A 21559-nucleotide genomic window follows, 5' to 3' on the forward strand; every position below is an offset into this window, starting at 1 on the left:
TCTCATTTCCTCTCCCAAACACAATCAATTTCCCCTCCTAATGCCACCCATAGTGCTATCCAGCTTCGCGGCAGACTTGCAGATGTAACTCACTGTCAGCTAGAAATGGCCACTTGCCCTTTTTCAAATGCGGGAACAGAAATACATCATTAGGCAGGAACTTGTGGGTGCCCAACACATTCACCGCAGCGGGAGATACGCTGGTCGAGTGCAGGCAGATGGACCTCTAACTATAAATAAACAAAGGGCCGGAGCGAAGATGTATCGTAGTGTTATGCGTTCTAAGCCAACCCCCAGATTTATGGTGCACTCCGAAATGAATAAATCACCCTTTGGGCTCAAATGTGTGTTTATCCAGTCTCCAGCTTATCTCTGAGCGCTGGCCTTAAAGAAGGTTGTTTTCCCACACATTTTACAGTGGATCTGTTGGATCTGGACAGTACCCAGAGCATTACAGGCACTTCCTGATGTTTTACGGTCTACAAGGGGAGTAGATCTCCTCGTGGCAGGTTAGGACAAACTTTACAAGTTGTAATGGAGCTGTGCTAAAGGGACCTTGCTCTAAATGTTGTCAATTTGTTGTACTGCCATTTTTTTCCTATTCATTTTAATGTTGTGTCATGAACTAAAAAAAATCAATAAAGAAATATTTGTTAAAAGCAGTCTCAAAGGTTCCTGATTTTCATCTTTTGAATAACACAAAAGGTTGTGACCTTTTGCACTTAGATGGGGTGCAGGCCTTGAACTCAATCTACACTGTCATTGTTTCACGTGTGAAGCCACAGCCCTGTTTACGTGTTCCTTCATGCTGAGGGGCTCATGGGCTGCCTTTCTCTGGTTGTCTGCAGTGGACCAGTTTGTCTGCACCACCCCGGCGATTGCGGACATCGTGATCCTGGTGGACGGTTCCTGGAGCATTGGCCGGATAAACTTCCGACTGGTTCGCATGTTCCTGGAGAACCTGGTGAACGCCTTTTCCGTGGGAATCGACAAGACCAGGATTGGTGAGTGATGCATTATTGCCCTTCCCTTTACAACATTGCTCTCAATGGCATTGAGCCCTGCACTGGGAGCATGATCTCCATTCTGTTAGCCTTCACATAATGTTCAGTTGTTCCTCCTTTTTTGGGTTTGAAAGTTAGCTGAAGCCTGGATTCAATCAAAATGTGTCTTTAAGTTCAACATGGAATATAAATCCAAGAGTTCTTTTTTTCCCTTTATGAACATAGTTTGGCAAGCTCGTTGATTGGAATTTGTGTCTGTGAATAAAATAGGTCAGTCTAAGTCCAAACGTTGATGGAATCCAGGCCAGCATGAGGGAAGGGTGAGGTTGTAGAGTGGGTTCCCTTAATGGTGTGTTTGGGTGCTCAGGCCTGGCCCAGTACAGCGGGGACCCCAGGATTGAGTGGCATCTGAATGCCTTCTCCACCAAGGATTCTGTGATCGACGCAGTGAAGAACCTGCCCTACAAAGGAGGGAACACGCTGACAGGTACAGTAACCACTATGTACTGTAGCTGCTAGGGATATATCCGAATCCGAATACTGTATTCAGGAAAGCACGAATAATGCGATGGAAACAGATATTTCTTCTACCTGAAGTTAGGGTTCGTTATTATTTGGATTCGGAAAAAAAAAAATCAGCTCCACGTCGAGTTCTCTTAGCCTCTATCTAACATTACACGGGCAGTGAGAGAGAGAGAGTAATTCATGTTTCCCTAGCAAACTGCAGTAATGTTAACACGCGGCATCATTGAAATTTAAGATTATTCCCTTCAACTGAAAGATATGTTTCTATATATCTTTACTGTAAGTAGTTTCTATTTCCAATGTAAAACAGAATCTTTCAATTTATAAATCATTTTTTCTGTTTCTGATTGTTCAATATATCCCAGTTAAAGGGGTGGGAGGGGTGCTAGGGTTCAGACAGTTCATAAAACTTAGTTTAGTTAAAAAGAAAAGAGAGACAGATGAAAAGTACAGTATGAGGATGTGGAAATATATTTCATAATTAATTATATGGCATTGCATTGCCAATGAATATTAGGTTAGAAAATACAACATTTGCTTGATTTAACGTGACTTCCTGTATAAACCACGTTCACTTCCGGTCTTCTATCTGAATACAGATACAGATAATTTTGTTGGTTGAACAGATACAGATACAGATACAGATAATGAGGTCTCTGCACACCCCAAGTAGCTGCCTGCCCTGGCTCATACAGTCAGGCAAAGTGACTGAACTGTGACCACCAATCCTAATTATTCTTTTTTAATAATAGTTGCACCCTCCCCAATTTGGAATGCTTAAACATATTTATTCTGTGCCACAACCTTCACTGTCAATTCAGGAGAGCAAATGCTGTCCTCCAGAGCACTTTTTATCACAATGCAAAGTTGGGCTCATGCAGGCAGTGGAAGACACACAGCTCAACAGGCAGCTTGTGGGCTGAAACGCTCCCTTCCCTTGGTGACACTAGAGCCAGTTATGCGTTGTCTGTGGGGCTGCCAGCCACAGTCGGCAATGGCACTGTCCAGATTTGATTCCAAACTGTATGGCCCATCCATGCATTGGAACCGCACCTCAACAAGATGAGCCACCAAGCAGACTCTGATAGACCTAGTTAACACAGACAGGTGCTGTGATTACTGTGTGACCACATGACCTGTTCCATGCTGAGGGGCACAGTGATTGCTATTTAACTGCCTGCTCTGAGCAGCGACCGCTGTGCTGCGGCCTACCCTGGTTCATGCTAATGGGTACAATGACCGCTCTATTAACTGTCTGTTCTGGTCCATTTCATAGACAGAAAGAATGTCTTGTACCTGATGAAGGCTATGTGGGTGGAAAAATGGCTGTATTGTCACTTGTCAGTGTTTGAAACAGTGTGTGGACTCATTCTTTCTTCTCTTCTGCTTAAATTACATTCTATAACAAATGTTACTCTGTACCTATAAAATTTTATGTATATAATTTATTATTCTCACACCCGTACCGTGCCAATTTCATTAGACATTGTGAGAGGTTGTCACTGTGGGTCAGCTAAGCTATTGGCACCTGCGTGAGTCAATATTAAGCATGCAGCTTTTTCCTGTTCTACAATGGAGTGACTTGTCACCGTGTGATGAATGTTCTGTCACTTTTTTTCCTCCGTGTGTTTTTTAAGGCCTTGCACTTACCTATATCCTGGAGAACAGCTTCAAACCAGAGTCTGGATCTCGGTCCAATGTTCCCAAAATTGGGATCCTGATCACAGATGGAAAATCCCAAGATGATGTCATTCCTCCCGCGGAAAGCCTTCGCAATGCGGGCATTGAGCTTTTTGCCATTGGTATGAAAAAGGGCCTTATTATGCTTTGAAATGTCCCTTTGTGTTTTCTCAGAATGTTGTGGGACTCAGAATTAAACCTTCAGAGTGTATCATACCAAACTTGCTACTTCACACAAGTAAATATTAAATGAAGCTGAGAAATCTTCAAATTTCATAAAAGCATGATGCAAACATATGGTTACATCAATAAGTTCAAGCGTACATCTCCATGATGAAAGAGCAGCTATCATAGCTGGTATTTGCAGATTAGAACAAAGCCTGAAACTCTGTGCTGGAAAGACCTTCCATTGACTTGTAGAAGAGCAGAAAAGAGAGTGATGTCGTTATGGTGTCTTTCCCTCCACCCCAAGGTGTGAAGAACGCGGATGAAAATGAACTGAAGGCCATCGCCTCAGAGCCCGATGAGACCCACGTCTACAACGTGGCCGACTTCAGCATCATGAGCTCCATAGTGGAGGGCCTGACCAAGATTGTGTGCGACCGAGTCGAGCAGCAGGACAAAGAGATCAAAGGTTTGGTCTTCTCCAAAAACCACATATAGTATGAACAACCCTTCAAGGAATTTGACTGAAACATTCTGTAGTATCAACAGTCCTTCCGTTATACTACGATTTACAGTAAAGAGAATGTCCACTATCAAGAATCAAGAAATTACACAAGTAAACCAAGCCTGCGTTGCTTCAAAAAGTGACAGACATCTTTGGGAATTTAAAATTCATTTACATTACATTACAATCACTTAGCAGAAGTGGCTGTCATCCAGTAGAGATCAGTGTTAGTCTCAGGAATACAAAATATCACTAAGAAGGCACAGAAGGCTCTTTTCTAATCAATAAGTCATTATAATTAGCCAAACAAACCAACAATTTGTATCGTAAACATGAGTAAATACCTCTATACAAGTAATCAATGTTACAAAGCTACCCCTATAATATTGTTCCACAAGGGGAAAAAATGATAAGAGTAACTAAGGAGGGTAAGGAGGGCCAAGATGCAGTCTGAGGACGGTCTTCTGTGTGTGTTTGAAAACGGTTTCTGCTGTCCTGACAGCAGTGGGAAGCTCATTCCACCAGAATAGACTGGAGATGTGACCTTTTGAAGATATAACAGAGCAGTGCCTTTAGCTGCCTGATAGGCTAGCACCAAGGTTTTACAGCAAGCTGATATAGGTTCCAATGCAGGGAGATAAGAAGGGGATATACTGTATCATATTGTTAGATCTGCCTGTTGTAGCCTGTAGACAAATGAATTCATTTTGGCTTGTGATGACATTTCATGGTTGTATGTAAGGTATTTTCTCAGAGTTCTGAGGGATTTGATAAAGAGGGATGGAATTTTGACCAAATGTTTCTAATGCTGCCTTCATTGCTGGTGTGGAGTGGTTGAATATGGAGTGTGCAGTGGGTACATAAGGAGTGTGGAGTGAGTACATATGGAGTGTGGAGTGGGTACGGTACATATAGAATGTGGAGTGGGTACATATGGAGTGTGGAGTGGGTACGGTACATATAGAATGTAGAGTGGGTGCATTTGGAGTGTGGAGTGGGTACATATAGAGTGTGGAGTGGGTACGTTACATATAGAATGTGGAGTGGGTACATATAGAGTGTGGAGTGGGTACATATGGAGTGTGGAGTGGGTACGTTACATATAGAATGTGGAGTGGGTACATATAGAGTGTGGAGTGGGTACATATAGAGTGTGGAGTGGGTACGTTACATATAGAATGTGGAGTGGGTACATATAGAGTGTGGAGTGGGTACATGTAGAGTGTGGAGTGGGTACGTTACATATAGAATGTGAAGTGGGTACATATAGAGTGTGGAGTGGGTACGTTACATATAGAATGTGGAGTGGGTACATATAGAGTGTGGAGTGGGTACATATGGAGTGTGGAGTGGGTACGTTACATATAGAATGTGGAGTGGGTACATATAGAGTGTGGAGTGGGTACATATGGAGTGTGGAGTGGGTACGTTACATATAGAATGTGGACTGGGTGCATTTGGAGTGTGGAGTGGGTACATATAGAGTGTGGAGTGGGTATGGTACATATAGAATGTGGAGTGGGTGCATTTGGAGTGTGGAGTGAGTACATAAGGAGTGTGGAGTGGGTACGTTACATATAGAGTGTGCAGTGGGTACATATGGAGGGTGGAGTGGGTAGATATGGAGTGTGGAGTGGGTAGATATGGAGTGTGGAGTGGGTACATATGGAGTGTGCAGTGGGTGAATATGGAGTGTACAGTGGGTAGATATGGAGTGTGCAGTGATTTTCTGTTGTCAAAAAACTGGATGCAAATGTCGCTTCAGGAGAGTCTGACGAGCAGCCGACTCTGGGTGCCCCTCAGAACCTGGTGACATCGGACGTGACAGCGAAAGGCTTCCGGGTTTCTTGGAGCCACGCCCCAGGGGCTGTGGAAAAGTATCGAGTGGTGTACTATCCCACCCAGGGAGGCCAGCCTGAGGAGGTAATCAAAGCCGTGCCCCTCCGGACCAGCGTCGAGTTACCTCACTCCCGCACGTTTCTCCCTGTGATGTATGTGCGACTGTCAGAAAGATAGATGACAGCATTGCCAAGTGTTCTATTCCTTCCCCGCTTTCATCAGCACGCTTGTCAATTTAAGTGCTCCACGTCTTAACGAAGAGAGTGTGTGGGGAAACTTCATTGTTCTTAGCCAGCTGAACTTCATCTGTCAGTTCTTCAGTTGGCTGATGATAAGTCCAGTTAGCACCACTAAAAGTCTGTCTGGTGACCCCTACAGTTCAATGACATAAGAATTAGCCTATCCCAGAAACTGTCCAGGGCTGATTTGATTACAGTAATGTGGAATGCTCCTGATTAGAGCCATGAGCTTTTCCAGACTTATCTTTTTCTTCTATATTACACTTTCTGAAGCCACTGGTTAAGTAATCAACACATTGTGGTACACTATTCGTCTCAATGAATCATTCAGTTACCATGGGTGTCCAGTCCTATCTGAGGAAGGCCAGCGTGGGACAAACTTTTTGTTGTACCCCAGCACTATGACGCCTGATTCAATAAATTAACTTATCAACTTAGCTCTAGGACGTCATTTGTTCAAGTAGCAGGAGGAGTTGTAAAACCAACATTTCAGCGTCATCCAGCATTTTATTATTTGGTGCATATTATCTGTTTTGTTGCTGATTAGGTACATTTGTAGAAAGTTTCTTGGGTAAGACAATTGTCACAATTCACATGCCCTTACCCTGAAGCTCCTTGTTTTAAGCTGATACTGAGAATTGCAGATGTTTTGGTGGGTCAGTAAACTCTTCCCCTACTCCCTCTGCAGGCTGTAGTAGATGGCAGCGAGAACTCGGTGTTGCTGAGCCACCTGAACTCCATGACAGAGTACCAGCTAGCCGTCTTCGCTGTGTACACCAGTGCGGCCAGCGAAGCCTTGCGGGGCACAGAAACCACCCGTGAGTCCCCCGCTCCTCTCCCTCCTTCAACAGACACAGCATCCCTGAGCTGTATTAGCTTCCTCTCTTTCACTTACAGGAGTGGCCCAGCAATGGTTAGGAAACTGGGCTCGTAATTCAGAGGCTGAATGTTTGATTTCTAAGTGCTACACTGCCGTTGTGCCCCTGAGCAAGGTACTTAGCCGGAATTGCTTTTGTAAATATCCAGCTGTATAAATGAGTATGCGATTTAAAAAAATGGAAGCTCTGCAAATTGCTTTGTTTGGATACACCTAAGTGTAAGTGTAAATGTAACATTTTAACTGTTCAGCGCATCCATGGGAACTTAACATGGCATTAAAAAACATCATTTGCATTTTAATAATGTATTGTGCATTAGTAAACAAGATAGCTGTGATAGTATGATATTATAAACTTCTTGAATATATTAATAATGAAATATGTCCTGATTTTGACCCAGTACCAACCATATTGCTTATAGAATGGCTCTGATAGTGTAACATAAAACAAAGGGATATGTGACCCACACTATAAATTCCAGTGTTGACTTGGAGATGGTTTATATCTGTGGTTTGGAAGGTGACAGATGAGAAAGACCATCTTCCGTCATAATAACATATGATTTTTCACTTCTGTGATGTTCCCTCCTGTCCATCACCTCCTTCCCCTCTGACCCACCGTGCTTGGAATCAGTTCCGCACCTCATGAGTCAAAACCACACACACACAATAGAGTTCTCAGCCAGCCAAAAAATTGAAGCCTGAACCAAACAGAACTTCAGAGAGCCTTGCCTGAAACCAAAACCAAACCCAAACCAGACTAATAACAATTGAACTGAGCCTGATCCCGGAAAAAAAAAACAATTTTCCAGAAACAACCACAGCACACTGTGCCAGTTTGCCTTGTGGCATAGCATAGCAGCGAGCAGTGAGAGAGAGAGAGAGAAAGAGAGAGACTTCATTCTCAAGGACCAAAAAAGGCTCCTTTCAAGGCACCTTTCACGCCTACTGTTGTTATTTCATGATTTATTTCTAAAAATACATTGATTATTTTGAATAAATGATTATTGGTTTATTTATGACTATGTGTATTAATTATATTGATGATTGTATTGATTATAGAAACAAAATTTATCAGTTTATCAAACACCCGGATGTGAGAATTTATATCTTTTATTGTATGCTCTTCCTAATCGTCTTTGCAGGATTCACATTTCGCAGATTGCACAGCCAACAGCTATCTAAGCACAGCTCCATGGGTCATTTCATGGCTTAAAACGCTTTTATTAACACAAATGCAACTTGCACATTATTTAAGCAATTAGGCTTAATGAAAATAAATAGCATTGCTCTCAATGCAGATTAACTAAATTAAAGTAGGCCGGCTAACAAAGACTGACAACAAACAGCCAATTGCCCAGTAGCCATTGCAAGCTTAAAAAAAAGTCAATGTTGACGTGTTTCTTTTAGCCTGCATTCTCAGGGAACTTTGTCTTTACTTGAGAAGATAAGCTAAATTGAAAAAATAAAATAAAATGGTCAATAGGCTACAAAATTACAAAAACGAGCCTCCAAAACAGTTCTAGTGGGTATTGCTTTGGTTGGGCCCTGTGTTGTATGTTGTGGGAGCCTGGGAGTGCACCGCAAATCCCACGATGCACCTCTTGTTACTGGTGATTGATCATTTAGATTAATGTGCAATCTGTTAAAACTAATCAAGGAAAATTGACATTTAATTCTTAGTATTGCTACAAGCCCTGTTTTTCACACAATGTAGTTTTGGAATCGTGCACCACAAAGGAGAGGACAGCTCCTGCACTTCAGCGCTGAGCTCAGCTGCAACAAGAGAGGATACGACTCACAGCTAACATTGTCTGATATTCGGGGGGGAGGGGGGATAAGCTGCACCTCTGGCCAAGCCCAGCCCATGTCCATGTCCATAAAATCAAGCCTGGCCTAGCTCGAACCCAGCAGTTCTGATCGGACCCCATTGGGCATCGAGTCAGACTTGAGAACTCTACCACACACATGCGCACACACGCGCATGCACACAGACACACAGACACACACACACACACACACATTCAGAAGCCTGCATTTCTGTGCTTCGTCCAAGATTCTGAGCAGGCAGCAGTAGCAGAGGGCCTCAGAATGGTGCGGGGTGGGGGATAGGGGCTGGGGATTGTGTCCACAGCAGCCTCATTAGGGACCATGACCTCACTTACTTTGTCGCAGTGGCCTTGCCTATGGTGAATGACCTGCAGCTGTCGGAGGTGACCCACAGCACCATGCGGGCCCAGTGGAAGCCCGTGGAAGGGGCTTCTGGGTACATGATCCTTTACGCCCCTCTGACTGACACCGAGGCCACAGACGAGAAGGAGGTAAGGGGGGAGGGGGACCTTGCCTAATACTCCTCACACCCACCAGAGACACTGAATCTGGCCTAGTATTTGGCCCAAGCCCTTCCATCTTCCTGCAGAGCGCTCCGTGTAACAGTAGCCCCTTGCAATCCCTGTCCCAAGTCATTACGTTTTTCGACTCAGTGATTTGTGCTGTTCCACCTCATTGAAACACAAAACTCTACAGAGGCACTCGACTGTACACTGTAGCCAACCCACGAGCAGAGCATCCTTTTCAAGTCAGTCCAGGGTCAGTGATCGAGGAATACTTTAGATTGCAGGGCAGTTTGAACCTTAAAAAATACAACATTGATTTATAGCCCAGCCTGTGTTATTAGGGCTAGGGCTTGCAGATTCGGAAATTAATCCTATACTTCCTTTCCAAAAATTTCCACACAAGTTTAGTCGGTACAGATTTTATATTTATTTTATATAAATCTATATTTATATATTTTTAATATTCTCTCATCTTAGCAAAGCATATTGTTAGCTTGTTATCTGAACACCTTGGCATCTTGTAATAAAGCATTTACTAATATTAATCAATGACCACTAACCCAAAAAATATTTATGAAGTATAATAAGTTATTAATAATTTATAAACGCATATATTGATGCATTTACCCCCCTTTTCTTCCAAATTTGGAATGCCCAATCATCCTTTTTTATCAGCACTCATTACTGCTACCTCCGCTATCGATTTGGGAGAGTGCAGAAAAGCATGTGCTCTACTCTGAAGCACATGATGTCAGTGACCACTTCTTATCACACCGCAGTTTGCTAAATGAGCTCACACAGACATGAGTTGGAGGAAGACATTTTGTGTGCAGCTAATCAAGCAGACTTGTGAGTGCAGGTGCATGATGAGTCTGGTTCCTCCTAAGGTTTCTACATGGCATTTTCCTTGCATTTGGCTTGCTTTGTGGGGATTTTGGCAGGGGTATGCTGTGAGGCATATTGTGACAATTGTGACACGCCTGAGGGGCTACTGTCCACAGTTGGCACTTGCCCTGTCAGTGGTCCAGGTTCAGCTGCACCACATTTTAACAGTTACCAGACACAACATTGCTGAATGTTCCCTGAGTGTCGCATTCTAGTTTAATCAGTGTTAAAAAACTATTCCCCTGTGCAAATTGTTTCATTAAGAGTATAGTATCTGGTGACCATAAACTTTCATTACTATGAGGCTGTCCAGGTTGGCATTCCAATGTCAAATAAGGCCCCCCAAATTCAGCAGGTGTGCTTTGCCAATAAGAAAAACATTTAATTATTTCTTCTGACAAATCAGGATCTTGTGTAAATGGGGCTTTAATTGGAGGTAGTTTAAAAAAAAACTGTAATAGTGACTGTAAATGTGCCAGAGTTAGCCAGGAAGGCTCATTTTCATCTGTGGTCCCTGGGCTACATGTTTTTCACATCATTGACCCAACCATTAATCTATCACATAATTCTAGCTAAAACATACTAGAAGAGAGAGATTGGGAGGAAAAGAGAGAGAGAACATTTGGGTTCTGGTGGTGGCCTGATTGTACCCACGTCCCTGTGCAGGTGAAGGTGGCTGATTCGGTGACTGAAGTAGAGCTGGAGGGACTGACCCCCGACACGGAGTACACGGTGACGTTGTACGCCATGTACGGAGAAGAGGCCAGTGACCCACTGACCAACCAAGAGACCACACGTAAGTCCTCTCCTCTTCCTGCACCTGCCTCAAACCTTGTTATGACCTACAAGGCAGAGAGGGGTTCCCTGAAGGGTAGTTGACCCTGTATTCCTTCTGCTGTCAAAGTTTTGTGGTGGTGTCCAACATGCAGTTGTCATCTTCATTATGTGTTTAGTTTGGTCCAGTCATGGCTTTCTTAAGGTGGAAGTTGAGTCGCTTTTTTGGTAAAAAAGGGGTGAGTGAAGTGTTTTTACACTTGAATGAAAAAATAAACCTTTTAAGAATTGACTTTAAAGGAGTAACATGGTGGTTGAACGTGACACTTCCCAGTTGTCTTTAGGCAACAACAAAACAAATGTGCATAATTTTTTTATTATTCAGTCATTTCAATGTACTTTAAAACGTATTTTTCTAAGCCTAAATTTCCCACTATAAAAGTTCACCCGAACCGTCTGGGCGTGGTAATGAAAACTGTCAGTTAGCTATGATTGACAGACCGTGCCCCGTTACCATAGCTACCCCCATGATATGCGCTCTTTTTGGGAGACTTTTCACAAGCTAGCTAGCTTAGTAGTATATCAAGTATCGATAGATAGCTAAGGTAAGGACGTTTACTTATATCCAATTATAATTTTTGCTATCTAGCTAGCCAAGTTAAGATAAAAGCACAACTATAACGTCCTCATAAAAGCAAACTAGCTAGCTAACGTTATCGATAACATTGCCTTATGAAAGCAAACTACCTAGCTAGCTAACGTTAGCTAGCTAGCTAAATGAATATAACCAGAAATAATCTAATAGTCCTTAAAAGGCACTCTAATTTAAGTGAACCTAACGTTAGTCAAATATTTGCATTGTCTTGCCTGTAAGCCAGCGGCGCAAACTATGTTATCTCGAGTTATCCATGGGTTTACGGGGCGTGGAAAGGGGAGTGGTTACTGTGTTCGTGACGCACCAAGTTGACAACTTTCTCAACCGGTTGAAAATAGGACGATATTTAAATTTAAAATGCATATTTCTCCAAAAATACAGAACGGACATATTTAATACTTTACTCATTGTGTTTCTTCAATGCCTCTTGTGCAAATAGCACATAAAACCGAGAAGGTGTGAAAATCACCATGGTAATCCTTTAAATACTTTGTGTCCAATAATGATAGGCCTTTTTTAATTTTTAACATCACAGCGAATATTTTAGCAAAAGACCTCAAAGGTAAAGGATTATGTCAGCAAGATGAGGATTAATTAAAATACGTTTAATTTTCCGATGTTGATGTCCGGCACTCTGAAAACTGAACTCAAGAGCTTCAACAGTTAAAACACTGCACTCACCCAACATGTAAATATATATTTATTTGATTCAATTTGATAATTATTATCAAATATATCAATTAAATCGCCAAAATCGTTGACAGGCAGAGCAACCTTTACCAAGACATGGGCAGTCAGACAAGAAAGGAATGAAAACAGATACCAAACCCACAGATTTTGTCCCGAAGTAATCCAAGGATGTGCAAAGACCAAAATTCAAAAAACAAAAGACAGCAGGATATTCCTAAAGTCCAGAGATAAAACGTGGAACGCCAGACCTAGATGCAGGACTCCAATGCCCACTTCCGACTAACAAAGTTTTTGTTTCCAAGTTTCCCAAACTGGCTTCAACTAGTGGAAAAGAGGAGGGGTGAGGGGCATAGACACCCCCCCCCCCCCCTCTCTCTCACACACACATACACACATACACACACACACACACGCATACACACATTCACACCTCAGATGGCTAACCCACTTCCAGTTCCTGCTATGTCTTATCTCCAGACTATGCTGGCCGAGTGCTTTGAAGCTTCCTATGGCTGAGAACGGCCAAATGGTGAATTACGTCTGAAATTTAGCTGGAACGTATTCTAAAAGAAATTAATGGTGGGCTGTGAAAGGTGTTGAGCTGGGTTGTGAGTTAATGTAGAAAAAATACATTTTTTTATTTCTGTTTATTGTTGTATATCATCTAAATTGTGAATTATACCCTACTTACATGCATTGCACTAGTGAACATGCATTTGCCATTTGTTCAAGCACTTGAATTCCATATTTCAACAGATGGCTGTATTCATATTTATATAAGAAGCTTGAGACGTTGACACAGAAAATGTATTTGCTCATTAAATGGGTCATGGGCTTGGGAAGTCTGGAAACCACTATACTAGAAGGATGTTAGGTCCGCAGAGGAGGTGACTTCTGACCCCTTGGTGATACTTTTCCCAGTGCCACTGAGTCCACCCCAAAACCTGAAGATTTCTGACGTTGACCACAGCTCTGCAAGGGTGACTTGGGACCCTGCATCCAAGGCCGTGAGGGGTTATCGAGTCATGTACATCTCAACCGATGGCGGTCCAACCCACGAAGTGAGTCTTGTTCACACTTCTCTGCACAATAGTCTACCATGATTAGCCAAGTACTTTAATACAAAAGAGCAAACAAATACTAATACTAAACCAACAAGGTTTACAAGGTATTTGCATTCTCTATATACTGCCTTAAAAATGTTTCTTAGAATGTACTCCTTTAAAATGTTATGTAAAAAATGTTTTAAACAGAATGAATAGCTATTTTAGTGTTACATAGTAATTTCTAAATTTTTTCCTGAATAAAAAATATTACTTTTTAAAAGACTGTCAGTTTTGTTCTCCCTTAATATCAATAACATTCTAACCATTTCTTAGAACCGGCAAGAGTCTCAAGAATCACTAATGAGTGATAATGAGTTGCATTATATTTGTTGGTAAGGAAGCCATCACAAGCGGTATAATGATGTAGTGTCTCTGTTGTCGTGATGTAGTTGGATGTGGGTCCCGTTACTTCTCTGGTGCTGAAGAACCTAACCTCTCAGACCGAATACACAGTGGCTGTCTTCGCACTGTATGACGAGGGCCAGTCTGAGTCCCTGACTGACCTCTTCACCACCAGTAAGAGCTATTTCTCACTCTGGCACCGATTGCAAGTCCCAGGCGTGCCATAAATTCTGTTTAAATTGAGTCGATTCAGAAACTGAACTGGAATTAAATTCATGAACTGAAAAATGCCAATGATGTACAATGAGTATCTTCTGAATGAACTGAACTGAAATGCAACTGAGCCCAACCTCAGTGAGGCCTATCTTAGCCTGGCTGAAATCACAACTTGACTTTTTTTTTGACTAACAATTAATTGTAAGTTGATATAATTGTTGATTACATTATGCCTGTAGTTTTACTCTGATATCAGTTCTGAAGAATTAATGTATTTGGGCTTGAATAAATAATAAAAACATACTTAATGGGCAGCCTACCATTATTCTTTGAAACTATTCTTTGCAATGGCTGAGTAGCAGGTCTAGATAACTCTAGTTAAACTGTGTTGCTGGCTATCTGTGATTTTCTGTCATGTGATCTTGGAGCACTATTTAGTTTGTAGAGTGTGGCATGCAAGAGAGGTTAGCAGAATGTTGCTAACTTTCCCTCCAGTTTAAGTCTTTCAATCACTGCTCTTGGCTGATGAGTGTCATGTCTGCTTCCTTCAGAGTTGGTGCCGGAGCCCCTTGACCTCCGGACCAGCGAAGTATCCACAGACAGCTTCCGGGTCAGCTGGCAGCACGCTGCAGATGACATCGTCCTTTACAAGCTGAACTGGATGCCCATTAGCGGTGGAGATGCAGAAGAGGTCAGTGTTAACGTGTCCTTTTGAGGGTGGGGGTGGGGGGGGTGTTGGATGGTATGGTTGCCATAGTAACAGTCCACTCCTTTAGTCTCAGGATAAGGTGTCTAAGTGTGCTATTGGACTACTGTGGATGGGATGCATTTGGACTTTTGAACTATAAGCACTGCAGAGTTTTATTTTGCAAGTCATGCAGAGTTTTGTGTTGCTTAGCAGACCCTGTAACATTCTCTTCTCTGACTGCCTAAGTGATGGAGTTTCTGAGAGTTCAAGTTCAGTTCCTGGGAAACTTCATCAAAACTGTTTACGAAAAACTGCATTCATCTTTCCTCCTGAAAATGGAGAGTCACTGCTCTATGTTTCTAAGTAACAGCAGAGCTGTGCTTAGGTTGTGAAAAGTGTGCATAGAATTCAAGGACGACCTGCTGGGAATGTATAAGTGGGGGAAAAAATTAATCAAAGGATTTTTATGACATTACAGGATTTACCACAGCTGTAATTTAAAGATAGCTTCAGGTCAATGTGTTTACCCAGAGCAGGCAGTCCAGAAATACTGCTGTTGAGGCTTGGTGGAATATTCCAGCACCAAGTCTAGAAACGCTAAAACACAGTGTCCTGATTCTAATTAACCCCGCCCACTTCCCTGTTGATGGGACCATCACAATCAGTACTCTAACAGCTTTTTGGACCTGATTGATTACTGTGCCTGAATGAACCCATTGTTGCCTGATGCTTCTTCTTCTTCTTCTGGTCCCTTATCAAAGACTGTTCTGAATGGAGCTGATGACTCCTTCCTCCTCACTGGCTTGCGGTCATTCACAGACTATGAGGTGTCGCTATCTGCAATCTTCAGAGACGAGACAGAGAGTGACGTAGTGACTGCCCTGGAGACAACATGTAAGAGAGCAGACGCCTTCATTCCCAGATACAAACTGAAAAAACACTGTGCAATTTCTGATGTTCATTTGCTTGTCCTGTCAGTGTTGCCTGTTTTATACATACACTTATAACATTATTTTGAATCCCTACTGTAAGTCAAATTACATACAAACTTTGCAGACAAGATGAAAGTTTTGAGTGACAAAATTCAAATATTTAATATTTTCCTCATTAATGTGAAACATCTTGAACAAGGATGTCTTTGCTTCTCTGCCTGAGCTGATGTTTGGATGATCTCACTTGTATAACCATGTCTTCTGATTTTAGTGGCGAGGACAACAACCATTGCCACAACAACAACCACTACCACAGCTGCAGGTAAAGAACATTCATTCAGGCTCGTACGAGTGCTGGGTACAGTTTATAGAATATGAATTGAATGTATATTGGCAGTCACTCCGGATGAATTAATCTGATAAATGAATGCAGTGTAGGGAAGAGCGGGGAAATAATCCTAACTTTCGTATTTGGCTCAATTCTGAAAATATTACCAGAGATAGATTAACCTTTTTACAAACAAAAAAGACAAACAACCTACATCCCTTAGATATGATTACACACCACAATGAAGTTTCTGGAACATACCATTCATTAGCAATCTGACCGAAAGGACCAAGAGTGAAATGTAGCCTGAGGTTAGGGTAAAATCTAACAGTCTGAATAGTTTTAAAAGTTAAAACAAAGTAAGGCAATTCAATAAAATTACATGTTATATGATACAAACAGTCTTTAATTTATATGTTTTTTCGATTACATACATTTGGATTTCTTGAAACACACTACAGTAGCCAAAAAAACACTTTCGGTAAAAAAGTTCACTTGCATATAGCCGAAACAGACTTTTGGCAATATCTCCCAAAATACATATTGAACTCTCTCACTATTCGTTGGAGAGATGGTAATTCTGCGTGTTTAACCTGAAATACAATACATTCAAGCTTGATGCATCTACTTAAAAAGTCAGAGTTAGATTTTACCCCATGGTAGATTATGCCCTGCTCTCCCCTAATATTTTTATTTTTTTGTGAAGGCTGTTTTCTTGTTTTTTGTTGGTGCTCAAGTGTACCTCTTTCTCTGGAAACATCTTGTGGCTCATAGTTTCCTATGTCATGACTTATCATTAGCCCATTTTAACACATGTATCTTAATCCATATATTTTCCGTGTTGGCATCCTGTGTGACCAGAGCCAGGAGTTGATTTGCCATGTAAGACATTCCTCCAATTTGTCGGGTCAGGACCTAGTATGATGTGCAGAAATCTTCCACCATGGCTGTAGTCTGAACAGAAGCAGCAACATTTTTGGAAAGAGTATGAAAAAGTTTACAACGTTTTTATGTAAGAGCTTTTGTTTTGGGCACAATTTCTTTAATAAAGTACTTGACTGAACATGCCTTCTCAACAGTTATTGCACAAATATAAGGCTTAGCACATATTGGAAGATATTGGAACTGCATTGAGTGATTTTTTGAGGAAAATAAACAGTGTCACTGTATTGAAAGAACACCATTACCACATTGCTTGTGTACTGTGCAATACTCTCCCTTTGTATCCAGCTATTCCAGTTTTAAGTTACTTTTTTACCCAATGGGGCTACAGCTGGCTAACACATAAAACACATATAACTAGCAATGACACTTATAGCTAGTTATGTAACTTGGCTAGCAGAATTATTTTAGTTGCATTTTACCAAAAACAACAATTGTTTATCTAACGTTACTTATTTGGGATCATATACTGTAACTGAGCTATTTTGGCAAAAGGTGTGATTCGTTATCTTAAAACTACCACTTATAAACCCTGTTGTGTTGGTAGGATTTACATTGCTGCTAAAGCTATTATTCAGAAAAATATCTGGCTGGTTTGACGATGAACTCGTCCATTATCTCAGAGGGTGGACATCCTGCCTTGCCTAATCTATCCGGAACAGTCATGTCATGTGTGAGCAGACTAGACCCTGAATTTTATTTTGGATAATTGAACTCCGGCAATGTTGCGATTTCCATGGGCTATATTTTCCGGCTGGCACATGGCATGTTGCAAGCCGTCGCACTGGAAAAGTGGTATTTCTGTCATGGATTTTCAGCCGTTTGGTAATTTCCTGGCTTGCCAGTTGCTGTAGTGGGAGGAGATTCACTGCTGGGCGGTGCGTCAGTTTAGACTGAGCAGCGGACTGCAGTTCTGGTGCAACTCATTGCAATTTTCCGGTCTGCCTGGTCTGCGATTTGTCACCTTGCCACCACCTGCCTGCTCAGACCAGGTGTATGGTGTGAGTTGCCAAAGCCCATCGTAGGGCGATTTGCTTATTTTTGTGCTTGCCCATGCAGTGTGTGCATGATCGCCGTCTATTCAAAATCCAATCAATGGTTTTCGTGGATCATATGCTGCCCTGTTTGACTTTGATATCCCACAAGCAGGAAAAATGCATACTTTGCATTTTATTGTTCACTGTCCCTTTTCTTTTAAATAATTTTAATTGCCATATTTATTTCTGTTTTTAATAGTTTATGTTGTTCTTATACTGAACTGTGGATCCTGGCACTGTATTTTGTTTTGTTTTTTCTTACACACATCAATAAGGAGAAGAATGACAATGTACCTGAACTTGAATAGTCTTTTAATTTTAATTATGTCCCTGTGGTTAAAATGATTATATGCGCCATGACACACCAAGGACAACATTCAAGTCAATATATATTTTTTTAAGTTATCTTAATAAAAGGCTAACCATTGACTATTATTTATTTCAATCTGTAGGCATAATGGTGCACATTAATTGCTCACTGTAGGTAATTAATTGGCTTCACACTGTACCATGTTGGTCTGACATGCACTCTTATTGTTCAGTGCCATTAGGAAACATAATATCAACTTGTCTACTTGATCTAAAATGCATCGCCTTTTTGTGAGTAAAATAGGCTACTAAACTCTAATCCCTCAAATCACAGACCTATCTGACCTATTTTATTTTAAAATATTTACTCTCAAATCTAGCTGCAAAAAAATGTTAAAATGAAACGATGTAGACTACTCACTTTTGGCTACAAAACTTTAAAATAGGCACTGTTGTAATTATTGTGATCAATATTCTAGTGTTTATGAATAAAGACAACTTTGGTAAATAGATTAACTCATATTTGTGACTTTCATTTATTCATACATAAATTTGTCGAACTGCACATTTCAATGCTTGATTAGTCAAATGTTGGAGTATAGTGTCAAGGCATAGGTGTCTCTAGGTGAAATCATTCGTTAGCGGTTGTCTATTTGGTCATTTATATAAACAAATAAACTAGTTTCATTATAATATCCTACTTCGCAATCAAAAAAATTGATGATTGACTGCAATTGCATGCAATATTGTTAACTGATTAAGTTCAGTTGGGCATTAGCTTTGTGAAACAAATGCATTACTATAGTGACAGTATACATCTTTTTAGGGATAGCAATAGAAAATCGATTTGCGGATGGCAGTAGTAGACCACGGAATTGGCAGTATGCCAAGGCGCTTTGCTTCTTGCTCTTAAAGGAAATAAAAAGAGGTAATTTGATTGACTAATTCAGCTGAAGAACACCTGTTGATAACATACACATCATAATCCAGCCCATTTTCGACCTGCAGCTCATGCTTTGAGCTGTGCGTCCAGACCTGTAGTCCTGAAAATACCAACATTTAGTAGCCACGCCCAGTGTACCCATTCACCACACCATTGACTGCACCCATGCGTCCTGCGACATTGATTCCAGATAATAGAGCCCCATGTGTGAAAGGGGCTATTGACTTTTACTATGATTGGCTGTAAGTGCTTGCAGTTACAGCTGTGATCAAGAGTATGCTGACTTAGCTCAACCGCCTGCGCCGATAGCATTAAAGCACTGTTCTCCTGATAAGCAGGAAATATTAGTTGCTCTGCGTTTTTCTTCCTTGATTTTCCATCAGGCAGTTGGTCGGACAGTCAGTTGGTTAAATCACCTCATCATTTATGCCCAGTCAACTGTGTTCTAAGGTGATGTAGGGGTAATGCAACACCCAAGTCCTTCAAGCTTATCGTGATCAGTCATTAAGGGCCAGTTAATCAAATGGACAAATTAAACCTTTAATCAAAAGATTGTACACCGTAGCTTTCTTAAGATTTACAGTACAGGCATACAGTGGCATATCTCTTTGATGTACAGTCATGTTGTGTCAGATGGTTGCGTCTACTACACGGTGGTATGATAGCTGCTTGTGATGGAATATGATGATGTTTTTGTTTCTGATAGTATATGATCTTACCTGCTAATTATGGTAAATCATGTCAATATCCACTGGTGATGGTATGTAGTGTTGTGTCACTGACTTGTGATGACATGTAATGTTATGTTATTTGCATAATGATCAGGGAACGGGGCTTGTAACTCAAAGGTTTTAGGTATGAATTCTAGTTGGGGCACTGCTGCTGTACCCTTTAGTAAGGTATTTAACCTGAAAAATGGTTATGAATGTGTTATAAATGCCCAAAATGTAAATGTTCTTACCAACTGATGATGGTGTATTATATACAATGCAGTATTAGTGTCTTTTGATGGTGTGTAACATTGCGTTAGCTGCTTCTGATGGTATATAAGGTTGTGCTATTTGGTTATGATGGTGTATGATGTGGTGTTCTTTTCTTGGGATGGTGTATGGTGTTGTGCTATTTGTTTATGATGGTATATCATGAGGTGATAATTGTTTGTGGTGGTATTTAATGCTGTGTTACTGCCTAAGGATGGTATATGATCTTGCCTTGTCTCCCTCAGTGATGCGCCTGGGAGTTAAGAACCTGAATATCAATGAGGAGACTACGTTCAGCCTGCAGGTTTCCTGGGACCTGCAGGACCCCAATGTGCAGGAGTACCGGGTGTCCTACGTCAGCCTGAGGGGTGACCGTGCAGAGGAAGCGGTGAGTACGAGCTCCGCCCCTCCCCCGCACACTTTTCTTCCACAGCGTGGAGCAGGGCTTTACACTCTGCGTTTGTAGAAGAAGGGCTTATTGCTCCCAGTCTGGGTGTCTGGGTTTTACATTTCCACCCTAACAGGAATTTGTTCTATTCATGGAAGGTTAGTAATTCAGTTGAGGAAAACACCATGTTACTATAAGGCTCTAGCGTGCACTATTTCAAAACCGCTGCCCTGCTTATGAGAGAAATTAATTAGAATGAATACAGCCCAAGGATCTGATTTGCTTTTCACTGAAGAAGAGTTAATTCCTTAAACAGGAAAATATGGAACCCAAAATTCTGGATTTGAAAAAAATCAGGGGAAACTAGTCTTTGCCTCTTTGAACCTTGATTAAATTTCAGTTTGGGGATTGGTCTCCACACTATTTCCAGGAAGAGTCCCCTGAGGTACCATGGGAATTTGTCACGGTGACATGTCAGCTCCCTGCTCCGTCTTTATTCCATTTTGCATGCTGTCGGGGCAACGCAAACAGCACAGCAGCAAATCAGCATTTCAGCCTGTTTCCACTGCATTGATAAGTCCTGTGTAATCTTTGCATTGGATATGTAGTTTTCTGTGAGCCACAGTTAGGAGCTGAATAATATGCTAGTCAGTCTTTCGAATCTGCCTTCAATTCCCCCCATTAGCTAGATAAACACTCTTGTCACTAACAAGTCCTCCATTAGAAACATCTGCCAGGGATGTTGCTTTGCCAAGTCCTCCAGGCTCTTCCTTACTTTCAAACCTGCTGCATTTCCAGTGTCAGTGTTGAGATAAAAAAAAGTATTTGCCTGGTTTCTCCCCTCCGAAGCTGTCGAGCTGTGGTGATTCCAGGGAGCGATTCCGATGAACGATTCCGGTAGTTAAACCCACCCGCCTCTCCCCCCCGTCCCCTCCCGCCACCGTTTTAATTTTCTCTCCTGGTCGCTGTGGCCCAAGTGGCGCTGAAGATGGAGGAGAGGGTCGAACACAAAAGACATTTCATTATCTTTTCAACTGCCATTTGGGTCAACCGGGCCTAGTCGGGGAAAAAAAGCAGAGGTCATGTGGCACAGGGAAGTTTGCTCTGTGGCTTTTCAGGAGGGTTCAGCACTGTGGATCTGGCGGACAGCTCTGTAGACAGGAGTGCTTTGTGG

General features: G+C 41.7%; 1 protein-coding gene across 3 annotated transcripts in view; it reads left to right on the forward strand.

The window, feature by feature from the left end:
* col14a1a (collagen, type XIV, alpha 1a) overlaps positions 1–21559 on the forward strand; it is a 113684-nt gene that overhangs the window by 29588 nt on the left and 62537 nt on the right. For all 3 annotated transcript variants that reach the window (XM_035389260.1, XM_035389270.1, XM_035389280.1), the window contains exons 6-19: positions 849–1004; positions 1372–1491; positions 3167–3331; positions 3682–3843; positions 5645–5802; positions 6646–6775; positions 9010–9155; positions 10722–10851; positions 13096–13235; positions 13670–13796; positions 14390–14529; positions 15288–15420; positions 15730–15780; positions 20243–20385. In XM_035389260.1, coding sequence (XP_035245151.1) covers positions 849–1004; positions 1372–1491; positions 3167–3331; positions 3682–3843; positions 5645–5802; positions 6646–6775; positions 9010–9155; positions 10722–10851; positions 13096–13235; positions 13670–13796; positions 14390–14529; positions 15288–15420; positions 15730–15780; positions 20243–20385 — 1901 coding nt within the window. The remainder of the gene's footprint in view (positions 1–848; positions 1005–1371; positions 1492–3166; positions 3332–3681; positions 3844–5644; positions 5803–6645; positions 6776–9009; positions 9156–10721; positions 10852–13095; positions 13236–13669; positions 13797–14389; positions 14530–15287; positions 15421–15729; positions 15781–20242; positions 20386–21559) is intronic.

The sequence above is a fragment of the Anguilla anguilla genome, chromosome 1, assembly GCF_013347855.1.
Source record: "Anguilla anguilla isolate fAngAng1 chromosome 1, fAngAng1.pri, whole genome shotgun sequence".
Classification (NCBI taxonomy): Eukaryota; Metazoa; Chordata; class Actinopteri; order Anguilliformes; family Anguillidae; genus Anguilla; species Anguilla anguilla.